Source organism: Sciurus vulgaris, assembly GCF_902686455.1.
Source record: "Sciurus vulgaris genome assembly, chromosome: 4".
Classification (NCBI taxonomy): Eukaryota; Metazoa; Chordata; class Mammalia; order Rodentia; family Sciuridae; genus Sciurus; species Sciurus vulgaris.
Genome location: NC_136464.1, coordinates 55,265,272 through 55,281,218, shown reverse-complemented (window position 1 = coordinate 55,281,218; position 15,947 = coordinate 55,265,272). Strand labels below are relative to the sequence as shown.

The following is a 15,947-nucleotide window of genomic DNA, read 5'->3' as shown; positions in this document are numbered from 1 at the left end:
TGGGGATTGAACCCAGCTTCACTTTACCACCGAGCTACATTCTCAGCCCTTTTTGTTTTGGAATAGGGTCCCCCTAAGTTGCTGAGTCTAGCCTCGAACTTGTAATCCTCCTGCCTCAGCCTCCCGAGTGTGTGACTCGGTGCCCAGCAAGAATCCCATTTTCTGTCTACAACTAATGCAAATACTACCTATATCATAAGATTGCTGTGAAATTCAAGCAAAATGACATACTAAGTGCCTGGGCATAATGGACATTCTTTCAGGTTGGAATGAGAGAAAGCTCTAATGTCCCCAGTTCTGAAGCTTTATCAAAATTTGCCATCTTTTTCAACCATCTCAACCCTAGTATTTTAGCAAAGCTAACTACGTATTTCCAAGGCAGTGATGCTATATCTCTGGTGTCATTTTGGAAAGCCCCTCATCTGCCAGAGTTACCAACTTGCCCATTAGAGTTTGGGGGCTGGGCACAGTGGCACCCGTCAGGAGGCTGAAGCAGGAAGACTGCAAGTTCAAGGCCAGTCTGGCCAACTTAGTGAAACTCTGTCTCAAAAAATAAAAAGGACTAGGGACATAGCTGAGCACTAGGGCACTTGGATAGCATGGTTGGGGCCCTGGGTTCAACCCCCAGCTCTCCCCAACACACTCAAAAAATAAAGATTGGGGAGGTGTTGACAAGATGCCCATCAACAAGACCATAGCTGCGTTCAGACCCTTTAAGGTCAGAATGTTTTCTACACTCCTAAGCCGCTCCTCCAGGGGACCTGTCTTCTTCCACACCTTCAAGCTAGGTCAGTATTAGCAAACAACCACAGCCCAAGACTGTTAGTGAGCCAGAGGTAAAGCAATTTAAAAGGCAGAATCTAAATTTCCAAATGAAGATTGTAAGAAAATGGCCAATAATGTTAGTTTATAAAAAAGAAAAGATTTTCCTAATATAATGAGAATTACTGGCAGCTCAGTCTTTTCAAATCAATGGCCCCAAATGTGAGGAACTGCTGGGTGTACTGGCTAAATGGTAAATATATTTTATGCATTTTTCTATTTGCATTTGAATATTTCACAATACAAAATGAAGATTTTCTTTACTGTTCCAATAAGAAACCTAAATTTAACAACATCTTAAAAGCCCTTTGTTCCCATGTCTAGATGAGCACAAAAAGATACATGCACAAAGACATTCACTCCAGAATTATTCATAATAGCTAAACCTAGAAACCAACTCAATAACCACCGCAATGTCTATTACTCAGGGATCAACTAGTTAAAAAAACATATCTACAAAGGACTTTTAAAAAGTACCTACGAAGTACCTACAAAGGACTATTGTGCAAACATTAAAATAATGATGTAAAAATTATGTAGATATGTATACACTGACAATCAATGTAATCAACCTCGCATTACTGGATAATAAAAGCTCATTACAGAACATGTATCGGGGGCTAGAGATGTAGCAGGTCAGTGGTAGAGTACTTGTCTAGTACGTGTAAGCCCTTGGGTTTAATCCCCAGCACTGAAAAAAATTTTTTTGGTTACTGTGACAAAATAATTGAGATAATCATCATTTTTGTCAAATAAGTTATTTAAGAGCTTTGCCAAAAAATGTATTGCTGAGAAATAACTTATGAAGTATAAATACACAATGATAAAGCACAAGTAAATAGAAAGTAAACTACAAATGATACAAGAATTACATAATTAAGCCCATCCAAATAATAGTTTCATTAATTTCTTGCTGAAAAGATTTTAAGGGGCTGGGGTTGTGGCTCAGTGGCAAAGTGCTTGCCTGGCATGTGTGAGGCTCAGGGTTTGATCCTCAGCACCACATAAAAATAAATGAATAAATAAATAAATAAAATAAAGGTATTGTGTCTGTCTATAACTAAATAAAAATTCTGAAAATGTCAGGGAAGATCTGTTTATATTCTACCTATTTCTTTTCTCCTTCAGCTGCCCAATGTGCTAATCTACATTCATCTGACTTGCAACATTATCTACTGGGCTATGAAGAATGCTCTGAAATCTTCACATTCTTGTGTCTGATCTTTGGATATTCTCTTCTCAGTCACTGATTATCAGTAATTGCTATCTTCCTGCTCAGCAGTTATCACATTTGGTAATTATCTTAAAACTTTGTCTACTTTTTTGCTATTTTCATCATGAGAGTAGACATCTTCATGTCCTTAATTCCCATTATAGTACCTGGCACAAAATAAATAATAGAGTGAATAAATGAATTACTTACTGTAATGACTGACACTCTGTTACAACCTACTTAGAATTTAAAGAACAAAATTTTCATAAACAATAGTTTTGCTACATACAGCTCTAAAATATAGGACATTTTCAAATATAGGACATTTTGAGACACTATGAAACATCTACTACAGGTTTCTTTATGCAGGAAAAGATACTGTTCTTTCTATGTGTGTTGACAAAGCTGTCATCACTGTCATCCCAGTGAACTTGTGCTATTACAGAGGTGGATGTGTGGTAGAGAAAAGTTTCAAGACCACACAATTCCTGTGGGAGGTAACAGTATGCAGGTCGATTCAATCTGAAAAAAGAAACCCTTATTGCAGGGCTGTTTTAGAATACCTCCTATGATTCACTAGGAAGCCTCCTTTCTGGTGGGAGCCACATGTGGAGGTAGTCATGGATGCTATTAGATGTGGAGGTACTGTCATGGATGCTATTAGATGTAGAGGTACTGTCATGGATGCTATTAGATCGTCTGCTAGACTTCCAAAATCTGGCCATCATCAGATTTACCCAGAGAGGCAAAGTTTTAAAATATACATTCCTTGCCTGTCGTGCTGGTGCTGCCTGTATCCCAGCAACTCAGGAGTCCTTGGCAGGACGATGACAAGTTCAGGCCCAACCTCAGTAACTTAGTGAGACTGTCTCATAATAAAAAATTAACCAGGATTGGGATGCAGTTCAGTGGTAGTGCACCCCTGGATTCAATCCCCAGTGCGTCATAATAACAACACACATTCCTTGGTCACACCACACTAAGTCATCTCTTGATGAAATCTAGACTCCTGTGAGTAAAGCCTCCCAGCAGTCAGATGACCAGTCAGGCAATCTAAATGACTCTTCATTTCATGAATCAAACCATACATTTTTCTCAAGTCAGTCAACAATACAAAAAGCACTGTAGGCTCTGTGAAGTCACATGACTGCTAAGTGAGTTTGCTATTGATTGGAGTGTTCAAAGATTTCAGTCCATGCTCAGTTGGCTCTACTACTTTGGGCCTGAGGTGAGGTGGAACATCATGGCAGGAGGACATGGCAGAGGAAGGCTGTTAGCTCATGGCAGCCAGGAAGGAGAGAGGAAGCCTGGGATAAATCAGTCCATTTTGTCTTAGGTTTAAGGCCACAATCACTTGGCCCTGTTGCTTTGGGCCTGTCATGGCACTGTATGTTCAGCAAGGCACAAACATAAAACAGAGGTGGCCTGTTCACCCCACAGCAGCCAGGAAGCAAAGAGAAATGAGAAACAGCCAGGGTCCCAAGATACTCTTCAAGGGAATACCTCCAATGGCCTCACTCCCTTCCACTAGGGCCTATCTCCTAAATGTTCTACTACCTCCCAATGTCACAGGTTGGTGACCAATCCTTTAACACACAGACCTTTGTGGGACACTTCTAAACCACAGTAATATGGATAACATGATCCCATTTGGAAGGAAGTACAGTATAGTATAGCAGTTCTCCACCTTCCTGGCCTCAGGAGCCCTTTACATTCAAACATTATTAAGAACCCCAAAGAACTTTTATGTGACACACACACACAGATATGTTCTGTATATTGATTGATATATAGACGTTTACTTGAAAATAAAACTAAGAATTTTTTTTAAAGCTGCTTTAGAAAATAACATCCATTTCACGTTTTTAAAATGTATTTTATGAGAATGAACTATATTTCCACTGTCCCCCAAATTAGAGAGTGGCACTTCTTTACATTTTCACAATCTCTTCAATGCCTGGTTAGAAGAAGTCAGGGAGATTCTCTTATCAGCTTGTGCACTTGGCAAGGGTGTCTGGTTGCCAGGGCTACCATAACAAAGTACTGCAGACAAGGTAGCTTCAACAACTGAAATTTACTTTCTCACAGTTCAGGAGGCTAGAAGTTCAAGATCAAAGTGTTAGCAGGTTTGGTCTCTCCTGAGGTCAATCTCTGTGGCTTGCAAATGGTCACCTTCCCACTGTGTCCTCATGTGGTCTTTCTATGCTTGTACTAGTCCTGAGTCTCTTGAGTGTCCCAATTTCCTCTTCTTAAAAGAGGAAACGTCAGTCGGACTGGATTAGGGCCACCTTAACAGCCTCATTTTAACTTGATCACTTCTTCAGAGGCCCATTTCTACATACAGCACATTCATATAGGAATTCTGGAGGGACACGGCTCAGCCCATAACTGCGTGTATAAATGAAAACAGCTAGTAACAGCACGGTAGGACGTGCTGAGGGACTGAACTAATCCATCTCTGAAAACACACACATTGATACACTAAACCCACCAACTTACAAAATACACAGTATGTGTTCCATTAACCATCTGAGTGATGTAGCCACATGACACAGCCTCTGAGGGAGTGAGAAAGGCAAACGACACCTTAGTATTCTGGTGGGAATAGTCTGGACTTCACAGATCTCCTTCCTAAAAAGTTCTCAGGGACTCCCAGGAGTCCAAAGACTATATTTTGAGAACCATGGGTATAAGTGTATGACCCTAGACACATTTCTTAATCTTAAGTTCAATTTGCAAAATGAGGAAGGTAATAATACTAAGTTAAATGGATTGAGTTAATGCACAAATGACAAATGAACATATTCCAGCTAGGTATGTTGGTGTATACCTATAATCACAGTGGCTTTGAAGGCCAAGGCAGGAGGATTACAAGTTCAAAGCTAGCCTCAGCAACTTAGTGAGGCCCTAAGCAACTTAGTAAAACCCTGTCCCTAAATAAAATATCTTAAAAGGGCTGGGGATGTGGACCAGTTTTTGGTTAAGCATCCCCAGTACCAAAAAAAAAAAAAAAAAAAAAAAAAAAAATTCTACCTATATTAGCTGTTATTATTTGTGAAAAATTACTTCACTTCTCATATTTGATATGTGCTTAAAATGCAAAGGAGTAGTTCTACCTATGGATGATAAAGTTATTTCTTAAACAACATTTAAATTAAAGTAAATCATATACTGACAAAAACACAAAACATGCTTAATGATTATTCATAAAGTGAACTTATTTTGTTCTAAATGAACATTAAATCTGGGTGCAGTGGCACATGCCTATAATCCTAGAGACTCTGGAGGCTGAGGCAGGAGGGTTGCAAGTTGGCAAGGTCCTGCGCCTTAAAAAAAAAAAAAGATCTAGAGAGGTGGCTCAGTGGTTCAATTCCCAGTACCAAAAGGAAAAGGAAAAAAAAAAAAAAAAAAAAGCTATTAATAAAGCTATTAATAAAATCCCTAGCAGCTGCTTTCTTCGCTCCTACCAGCCATGGGCTTTGACATCATACTCCTGTAGTATCAAGGTGGACTTTATCTGAGAAGTGTTCTGTTGCCTTGATACCCTTCTGGTGCTATCAGGTTCCCTATAGCTCCAGGAAAAGAGCACAGGGCAAGAGCAGATGGCAAGAGTTTGCTTCATTAGGACACTGGATTCCACCCAATGCCCAGTTTAGGAAACCCTGGGCCTCCATTAAAAAGTAATCATTCTAAGTAACATTTATAATGTAACCACTAAGACTGTGAAGTTCACTTACGGTAATTCACTGTGCCCCTCCTCCCCCAAATCAATAGTATTCCCCATCACAAAGGTCCTTGTATAGCAAATAGATTCTGTGAAACAACTGTAGTGACAGATTTTTATTTCCCCCCTCATCTTCTTTAAAGAAATGAGGGTAACTGGGCATGGTGTTACATTAACACCATGTAAACCCAGGTACTCAGGAGGCTGAAGCAGGAGGATGGTAAAATCGAGGTCAGCTTCAGCAATTTAGCAAGGCCCTGTCTTAAAATAAAATATAAAAAGGTCTGGGGATGTAGCTCAGTGGTAGAGCACCCCAATCCCAGCACCTACCAACCAACCAACCAACCAACCAACTAACCAACACTTGCTCTTGATTTTTCATAAAAGTTCTATATCAATAGTAGCTGTTACCCTTCTGTAACAATAGTTAAAATTTATTTCCTTTAATGATACATTGCCCCCAAAATTTGTATAGACTTTTAGAAAGAAAATTCAAAAGATGAATTAAAATTTTCCTATTCTTCCAATAACAGCATACAAGATTCTACAAAAAACAATACAGAAGTATATATGTTCCATTAACTATTTGAGCAATGTCACCATGTCATGTAGCTTCTGGAAACTCCACTCATGAGAACAGGAATGAAAAAGACAAACAACTTGTTAAAATTATTTCACAATACAGTATATATGCTCAAATGTATAGACAGTAGTTAAGTCTGGATTATAAAAAACAAATTAAGAATTTACAATTTAACACATTGTTACATTTCCCATGATAAAACTCTTTGGCTTTTAAAAAATTTTTGCAGCACTGGGGATTGAACCCAGGCCTTGTACATGCCAGGCAAGTGCTCTAACACCGAGCTACAACTCACTAAGTTGCCCAAGGTTGGCCTTGAACTTGTGATCCTCCTGCTTCAGCCTCCTGAATGGCTGGGATTACATGTGCCATCACACCTAGATTTCAAAACCTTTTTTTTTTTTTTTTTTTTTTTTTAATTTCCTGCAAACATAAGTCATAAATCTTTGGCATCCCAAAGACAATTTTATCCCTGGTCAAGGCTGTCCAATGACTTATAAGAGAAGCACAGGGGAGAGACAGGACCAAGAAGGGACACTGAACTCCTGGGCTACATCACAGCTCAGTGCCATCACTGGGAGCATTAACTGCCATCTGCCACCTAAGAGTGTGAGGTGAGGTGAATTCTCAATTTAAATAAAAAATGCTATCACCAGCAGAAAGGGAAGGCCTTTTGGGAAAACCTGACCCTTACAGGCACTAATATGTAAGTCCTGCAGGAATGATACAGCTAGGTATGTGGTAAGTAAGGGCAACACTAAGGGGGTCAAACTAAAACTAGGCGATAATACTAACAGAAAACACAGTTACTTGGCACATGCGTTTATTCACAAATGATAAATCCTCGATCGTGGTTAGATGCAGTCCTCACAACGTAGCTACCCTGACACACAGGGTTGAGAGGCAGACTCAAAGAACAGAAAATAAGAATCAAGATAAGATTAAGGAAGGAAGGAAGGAGGAAGGAGAGGACATGGACAAAGAATGTGATGAGGGAGGAGGACTGGAGCTCCCCAGCAGAGCACCTGGGAGGACTGATGGGACAGCTGGCAAAGCCATCTGGGAGCACTCCTCTCTCTGCTGCTCTGCCCGGACATTCTTCCCACATACTCCGCAGTCTGCTGACATTGCTGTTTCCTTGTTGCTGCCCTGAGAAGCAAACAGAAAAGAGCTACAGTACAACTCCACGGGGGCACAGGAAGGCCAGGGTGGGGATGGGTGGAGGAACAGAAACCCAACCAATATTTTAAGGACCAACTTGCAAATAAAATGGACAGTTTGAGCAAAATAACTTAAAAAGGAGTTACTTTGCTAAAGATGAAATTTTTGGCAGTAAAGTATGTACATTTGATGGAATATTATTCATCCTTAAAAAGGGTGCATTTTGGTGAACTCTACTAATGTTATGCAAAGTGAAATAAGCCAAAGAAAAACACTGTGAATTTCACTGCTTAGAGCAGTCAAAACCATAAGAAAGCAGGGGGAGTGGGCAATGAGGAATATTGCTTAGTGGGTGCAGTTTCAAGTCTTACATGACTCCAAAGCTCTGGAGATGGTGGTGATGTTTGCCCATTATGCATGTATTTAATAACACTGAATTGTACACTTAAAAATGGTTAAGATTTATGTCAATGGTTTATGTTATGTGTATTTTGCCTTTTAAAAAAAAAGGAAGAAAAAGAAGAACAAGCCAACAACCATCTTGTGCCCACAACCATCTGGCTGACCACGTGGAGAGTGTGGGTAAACATTAAAGGCAGGGTTAAGTCTAGCGGGGAAGCACCCAGGAAAATCGCCATCCAAAATTCCACACCCCCACACCCTTGGCAATTAAAGTGAAAACACTCTTCTTCAGCACCTCATGAGATGTTCAGTTTCCACAGTTTTCCAACGTCCACCTCAGGAGAAGTCAATTTGTCCACAGGAGGCATAGTTTCCAAAGCTGTCTACTGTGAACCTCTGAGAGATGTGAATGGAATTGAGCTTTAGGGAACCAAAGTAGAAGTTCTCAAACAACTGCAAAGAAGAATTGACAACCCAGAATGAATAAAGAGAATTACAAATGAATATATTAAATATCAGGTTCTCTTTTTAAAACTTTTTTTTTTTTTTAAATTTTGAGACAGATTCCCATTGAATAGCCCACAGTCCTACCGCCTCAGCCTCCCTAGTAGCTGAGACACAGCCATGGGGCTCTCTTGTAAAGACAACCAGAACAATCTCAATAAACCTCTCTTGTTTTTCTTTTCAGTATTGATTCTGAGTAATGATCCTGGAGAGGAAGGATGAGGGTGGAGTGAGAAAAGAACAGCCAGTTTTTCCCTGTGATTAATTCTAAAGTCTCCCCTGGCAAAATGCACCAAAGAAAAGGGCTGGAAAGTCAAATAACTTATCTAGTGAGCAGAAATGACCAAGAAATCGCAACAAACATCAAGAGGCATGCCCAGATTCACAGAGCCTGACAAAACTGCTTCTGACTTTCAGTTACTGTTGAAATAAGACTCCTTAGTAACTTACTTGCTACAGTCCCAATAAAACTTGACACAAGGTATTACTTTCTCTTGTCAACTACATTTATTAGAAGCAATGCCTAACATAAATAGAAGATGGGCTCCTGACCTACAGCTGACTTGGACAATCCAGTGAGGGACACAGAAGACAATCAGAGGAGCATCCCACTAGTTGAACTAACGAGGGTGAAGACAAATGTTCATTAAAGACCTTTAATTAGATAGGGATTCAAGCCGGCATACTCAAGTACATGCTCTTTACTACAATTCTCTACTTTAAAAAGTTTCCAAGTGTGTTCAAAGAAGAGAGGAGTTAGACTCTAAGAGGTATCTGACCTTGTGATTAGCACATTTATAAGGCAGAATCCAAAATGACATCAGAAAATGTCACAAGAAAATGACAGTGCTTGGATAATGAGTGACAAAGAATAAAGATCTTACCTTCTGTTAGGATGCAAGAATTGCTCTTTCTTAAAATGTCAGTAAGACCCCAGGAAAGTCAGCCAGTCTCCCTCCCTCCCTCCCTTCCACCCTCCCGGTGCTGGGGACCAAACCTGGGATCTTGAGCACACTAAGTACACATTCTACCACTAACTAACCTACACTCCCGCCCTAAGAAGCCTTTCAATACATGTACAAACAATGCCTGAGTGGAACCTAGGGTGGGACCTCTGCACACTGACAAGTGACTGTCTCTTCACTTCTGATTTATACCACCTCCCATACCCATGAACTTCAGTCACTGTCACCTCTTCCTGCAATTAATGGCTGAGAAACATGCCTGAGGTTCATTAAAGGCTAACTTTACAAAGCCCAGTAAATATTGATTCTTCAACATGACATCAACTTGACCTCAAAGATCTATTTGGAGGTTGTGTGCTGCAATGTCTTGTTTTTCAGAAAGGTGACCAGCTCTCACCTGTATTGATTTACACAATTAACTTCTCTTCCTGGCCCGGGCAGTCTGTTCAAACCATATCCACCCTTTTCTGTAAAGAAATTCAGTCTGAAAGGGTTATCTCCTAATCCCTTTGCTGAACATTAATTTAAAGTGAAAGCCACATCAATGAGACTTGACAGATTTATGGCTTTGCAAACTCAAGTCTTTTAGGTACAGAAAAGATATAACTACAGAGGCAATAAAAGACAAGACAAAACAAAAAAGGAGCTCATAACACTTTCTTTAAATTCTTTTTTTTATTAATTTTTTTTTATTTTTACAGACTGATTTGCTTTTTAAGGATTGGCAGTCTTTGCATCCTCTACCTTCTCTCTCTGCCTATGTTTCTAAGTAATGGAGATGCCACAGGGAGGAGCTGGAAGTGACCTACCTGTGCCTTTATTTTGTCTTATATGGGTGACCTTAAAACATCATGCTCTGCCAGGGAGAATCTCTTCCTTCAGGTTGAAAGGAAACAATAAAACATAGTAATAATGAAGGCAACCAGATGTGATTTCAATGCAGTATTTACAAAAAATTAAGAAAAAGCTGAACATAAATTCTCACACTTCACTAAGGCCAGCATAAGCTATGCCAAGAGTGCTAAACTTCCATGTGGCCAAGTAGAAATGGTGTTTCACTCATGAACTAATCCTGTAGGGGTAAAAGATCATAATGGGCAAAGATCCAATAAGATGGAGTAAATTGTAAAAGGCTACTGAAAATTAGAAAATTTCTAATGATTTTTTTGGTGGTATTGGAGATTGAACACATGGATGCTCAACCACTGAGCTACATCCCCAGGCCCCATCCTGCCTTTTTTTTTTTTTTTTTTTTTTTTTTTTTTGCGGTACTGGGGATCAAACTCAGGACCTTGTGCTTGCAAGGCAAGCACTCTACCAACTGAGCTATCTCCCCAGCCCAGCCCCCACCCTGCCTTTCTGAGAAAGGGTCTTGCTAAATTGTCAAGGCTGGCTTCACACTTATGATCTTCCTGCCTTAGCCACCCAGATCACCGGGCTTACAGGTGTATGCCTAAAGATCTCTTGGCAGTCCTTAACCTTGTATTCACCTTTATTAAGTAGCTATCTTCTTTTATACCTTTTGAAAACATTACATCAGACGGATTTCTTATCCAGAAGTCCCCAAGGCAGTACCAATCTTCAATCTAGTCTTTCCTATCTCTGTGTTCTTATTCTCTCTGAATGGCTGTGATGATTTTGTAACAGATTCTTTAGAAATAATTTTCATTTTATTGTTTAATCATTGTTATATTTTTAGTGGTAAGTCTTTCTGTTAGTTCTATCAATTATTTCCAGTAACATACTAGACTATAAGCCCTGTGAAGGGAGGAGCTGACTCTCACTATATGCTATAACAGTACGATCAATCAATATTTATTGGGAAAAATGATCAATAAATATTTGTTGGGCAAAATGACAACTAAACTAATGTGGTAGGTGTTTGTGTACATCTACATGTCTGAAAAGAGAATAACAATGATATCAGTAACGACTAGACTAGATTCAAAGGTTTGAGTTATAGGTTACCATCAAGGAATTCCTGAACAGAACTAACCAAAATGATATTACTTCTAATCAAAGGATATTTCAATTCTAACTGTTAAGAAAGAATTTTAGTGAGTAATGCAAATTCCATGAATTCCTTCAAATTTCTACTTGTTTATTTATCAAAACCTAGGTTCCTTTCCTAGCTCTGGTTTCTGATGTAGAATATTACTACGCACTTGATGTTAAGCATTTTTGTGCAGAGGCAAATGACCTGGTTTTGTCTCCCGGATCTACAGGACACAGAGTGTGAATCAGAAGAAAGGAATGCTGACATGGGTGTGTTCACTTTATATAGTCATTGAGTGCTTTTCTCTATGATCTGCATGCTTTCCATATGTGTGTTCCACTTCAATGAAAAAATTTACCTAAAAGAATATTACAACAAAGATTTAGTATGAGATGAAAAGTACAGACACTCAATAAATACACCAGAGACAAGGAAACAACCGACACCGAGGGCTGGAGCACCTAGGAAAGGCATCTGAGCAGACGGGAACTGAGCTGGGCCTCATGACAAGTACTGGATGGAGACTGGATGAATGAAGGCAGAAATGGGCATCTCGGGATAGGCCAACCAGACAGTCTAGATGTTTGGAGAGGTCTTGCAAAGAGGCAGTGAGAAAAACACAAGGAGGGAGAAACCAGAAGGTCAGGTTTACAAATTAGACTTCATCCTAGCTGGTGAGAAAACACCGAAGGTCTTACAGTATGCTGATGAAAAGCATGGTTAAGGAGATTAACGTAGGTGTAGCATATAGTGATGCTCAGAGAAGGAAACAAGGGAAATGCAAGGAGACCGTGGTAGTGGCTCAGTCAGGAGGCAGACAATGTGTCTCTAGACTAACAGCAGCAGTGCAAAGCCTGGAGCAGACACGAAATACTAGTGATGAAACAGAAGACTCGGTGACTTTAAGACAGGAAGGAGATAGGGAAAATCAGCATAAGTGGCGAATAGTATAGAGCATTTCTGAGAGGGAGCTATTTTATAGGGGGAAATAAAATGCAGGTTTGTTTATACACCACAGCTGTATCTCTAGCTGTATGTGCTCCAAGCTATGATATGATAGGCTGCTGAGAATATGCATTAAAGACATGGAGTCTGAGGCACAGTTAAGTGGAAATATATCATCATAAAGAGCTTTACAACTATCCACTTTTTTTTTTTTAGTGAGTTGTAGTTTTTTATACATTAGGGAAATGATCCCTTTGTCTGTGTTACAAATTGCAAATAGAGTTTGCCCCAGTTTGTCATTTGTCTTTTGAGTTTGCTTATGATGTTTACCATGTAAATTTAAATTTTTATGAACTTACATTTTTCCTAACAGAAGATTTTTAAAACAAAGTGACCTAATGCCAATACTGTTATATATTAAAATATCAAGGTGAACCATAAGAATGTATTTGTACTGACAAAAACACAAATAAAATACAGATCACAAGAGCCAGCATTTACTAAGCAAGCCCATGTGCCAGGTGTCATGCTGAGGGCACTCCATGAAAGCCTCACAACTCTAGGAAACAGACATGACTATAAGCCCACATTTTATAGTTGAACCTGTGGTTTGGAAGGCACACAGCAAGTTCAAGGGGTTCTGAACAGGCTGCCCTCAATACACACTGTGGCATCTGAGAGAGCAGCAGGAGCAGAAAGGTCTCTTTTGCCTTCCATTGCCCTTCTCCCTTCTTTGGAGAGGTGCCCTTCCCAGACCAGGGGAAAAGAACATCCTTATCTGTGAAGGACACAGGACACAAAGAAGAATCTGAACAAACAGGCCTTGTTGATGTTGGGGCTCAGAAGATGACACTGATACTTTGTCAAAATCTAGGTTCCTTTCTCAGCTCCAGTTCCTGATGTGGAATATTACTGAGCACTTGATGTTCAAAGTGTGGAGCTTTGGCATGCTGAGCACTCTGAGCTAAAGGAGACTGGAAGGACTTAGATGCTGCCTTAGAATCAAGGCCTCTCTGACCAACCCTTGTTTCTCCTTTGGAAGCTCTGGGAGGGGCTCTCTGATATTCCCTTATCTGTCTGAAGGAAATTCTTCCCTAGGAATCCCATCCTATCATCAGAGAGGAGAGACTAGAAGTGTGTGTGTGTGTGTGTGTGTGTGTGTGTGTGTGTGTGTGTGTGTGTGTATCTCCACTCTTCATCACACCACTCTTCATCAAACCTAAGCATACAAATATATGTTCACCTGTTTCTTTGGGTTTTCATTTCTGAAGGTTCCTGTGGCATATAAACTTAAGGTTGTATGATTTCCTCTTATTAATCTGTCTTTAGCTACAGGGGCTTCAGCCCTGAACCGAGTGATGGGAGAGAAAAGAAACCTTTCCTTTCCTACAAAGTAAGGTAGAAAATTGAGATTCACCCCAGGCAGGATAACTCTTGAATCTGAGTCCTTTAACCCCTGTCCTCTACTGCCCTCACCATGGACCCCTTGAGCCACAGGGAGAAATGCTGACACAGACAACTCCCAAAGACTGACAGGAACACATTCTTTGGCTTTCACTGCCACCTCTTTTCTGGACCTTGTTGAAGAGTCAGATGGCTTTAGCTCAGCTGGAAGAATTTTAATTGAATTCTAGATGAAAATAAGCACAAATCAACCTAACAGCTCCATTTAATTAGGTACCTGAATAGGGAAAGAGGAAAATGTTTAAACTACAAGTTTAAAAAAAGAAATTTGGTTGTTCTTTTGAAGCTAAAGTAGTTCATGAAGAGCAAAGTGTTCTATTGTTTAGAAAATAATAGATCTAACAAGAAAATTTTAAATTAAAAAGGAATCTAGTCAAGGTATTTAAGTTACATTGAGTTTTTTTTTCCTCTGTTGTTTTGTAACAATTCCCTTGGGGATTTTGAAACCTAAACCACCTTCTTTATGAAAACATTGTTCTCTGACACACGCACAGACCTAAACCTCCTCTACAGGAACACAACAATGAACAGAAACACAAACCACAAGACAAATACTTGATAAGGAAATTAAAACAATTTAAGAGCCAGGCATAGTGGCACATGCCTGTAAATCCCAGCAACTCAGGAGGTGGACAGGCAAGAGGATGGCAAGTTCAAAGTCAGCCTCAGCAATTTAGCAAGACTCTATCTCAAATTAAAAATAAAAAAGGACTGAGGATGCTCAGTGGTGGAAGTGCTCCTGGAATCAATTCCTGGCACCAAAAGAAAAAAAGTCTGTGTGTGCACGTGCATGGGTGTGATATGTATAAATGATTTAAGACTGCCAGCATTTGTGATGTCAACTAGTCAATACTAAGTGTTACCTTGATTTAAGAAGAAAATTTAGTACCCAAACAGTATGACATCCTGAAAATTGCAAAGCCAGACAGTTACTATCTCTTACTGTATACACATGGTATCATTAAAAATTAAGCAAACTTTTCTTATTACCAAGCCACTGAGATGAAATATTTTGTGTTAAAACCAAGGCTTCCTTGACAAAGAACTGCAAGATAAAGTTCGACCATCCTACTGTCCCCTGTTCACATGATCTGCGGATCCTACCACTTTTAGTTTGTACATGTTTGTTTCCTAGGGAGAGCACAGAGGAAATTATTGATTTCTGGCAAGGTAATGGTATCCACTGAAAGAAAACAAATGGCAAGATTTAAGGGCTAACTAAGGTCATTTTTCTTTGCATTCATTTCAGACATTCTACTCCTTCCTCTCATACCTGATGTCACAACCATCAAAGACCAGAAATAACTCCGAATGCGAAGAGGCTGCAAAAATGAGACTGGAAATCCCAGACAGAGGTGGGGAGAAAGGTCAAGAGGAACCTTCTCATATCTGTGATTGAGGTAGGATAAAAAAACATAAGGAATAGGTAGAAAGAAAATATAAAGGACAAAAATTATATTATTTTATTTTTCATAGTACTGGGACTGAACTATACATTGAGCTATAACCCCAGTCCTTTTTATTTTATTTTGAGACAGAATCTCACTAAGTTGCCAAGGCTGACCTCAAACTTGTGATCTTCCTGCCTCAGTCTCCTGAGTAGCTGGGATTATAGGCATGTACCGCACACCCAACAAAGAAATAAAATCTTAAAATTCTGTATACCTTTCCAGGTCTGTCACGCCCTAAGTTAGTCTCTCTCCCATGCCTGTCACTCCCATGTTTCTGGGAAATCTGTAAACCTGAGAGTTACTGTGAATTCATCCACTTATGAAAATTATCCTACACACACAGTTAATTAGCCTACCAATAAACAGATTAAGAGAGATATGGCATTTTTAGAAACCTATAATTTAGGGAACCTTCCAACATTATTTATCAATCAGATAATGGAGACCACGTCAGCTTAAGGATCCTGAGGACAACCAGATTGATGTCAGCCTCATGTAACTTACCATATGACCACTCACCAAGTTTCCTTTAAAAAATGAGTTTGGAAACCCACTGAGTGTGCCTCTCACAATCAAGATGGCTCACATTCTCCCCTGAAAGTATATTCCTTGCTTTCCTAAATCAATCTGTCTCTCTACAGACGTGTGCTTATATTTTCTTTCATTGTGTATATCAAGGACCCCACTTGCTGTAAAAGTCAAGTTCCCCTCTTCTCC

General features: G+C 39.7%; 1 protein-coding gene across 9 annotated transcripts in view; it reads right to left on the bottom strand.

Annotated features, from left to right (window-relative positions):
• Positions 1–15,947, bottom strand: part of ASCC1 (activating signal cointegrator 1 complex subunit 1) — a 106,897-nt gene that overhangs the window by 1,437 nt on the left and 89,513 nt on the right. For 5 of the 9 annotated variants that reach the window (XM_079137110.1, XM_079137109.1, XM_079137113.1 and 2 more), the window contains 2 exons: positions 8,201–8,358; positions 7,149–7,491 (listed from right to left, as the gene is read on the bottom strand). The exons of 2 other annotated variants lie outside the window; for them this stretch is intronic. In XM_079137110.1, the coding sequence (XP_078993236.1) occupies positions 8,242–8,358 (117 nt within the window). In that variant the 3' untranslated portion in view covers positions 7,149–7,491; positions 8,201–8,241. Of the gene's footprint in view, positions 1–7,148; positions 7,492–8,200; positions 8,359–10,183; positions 10,251–15,947 lie in introns of those variants that run through there. 2 more of the 9 variants (XM_079137114.1, XM_079137116.1) reach the window with 2 other exon arrangements.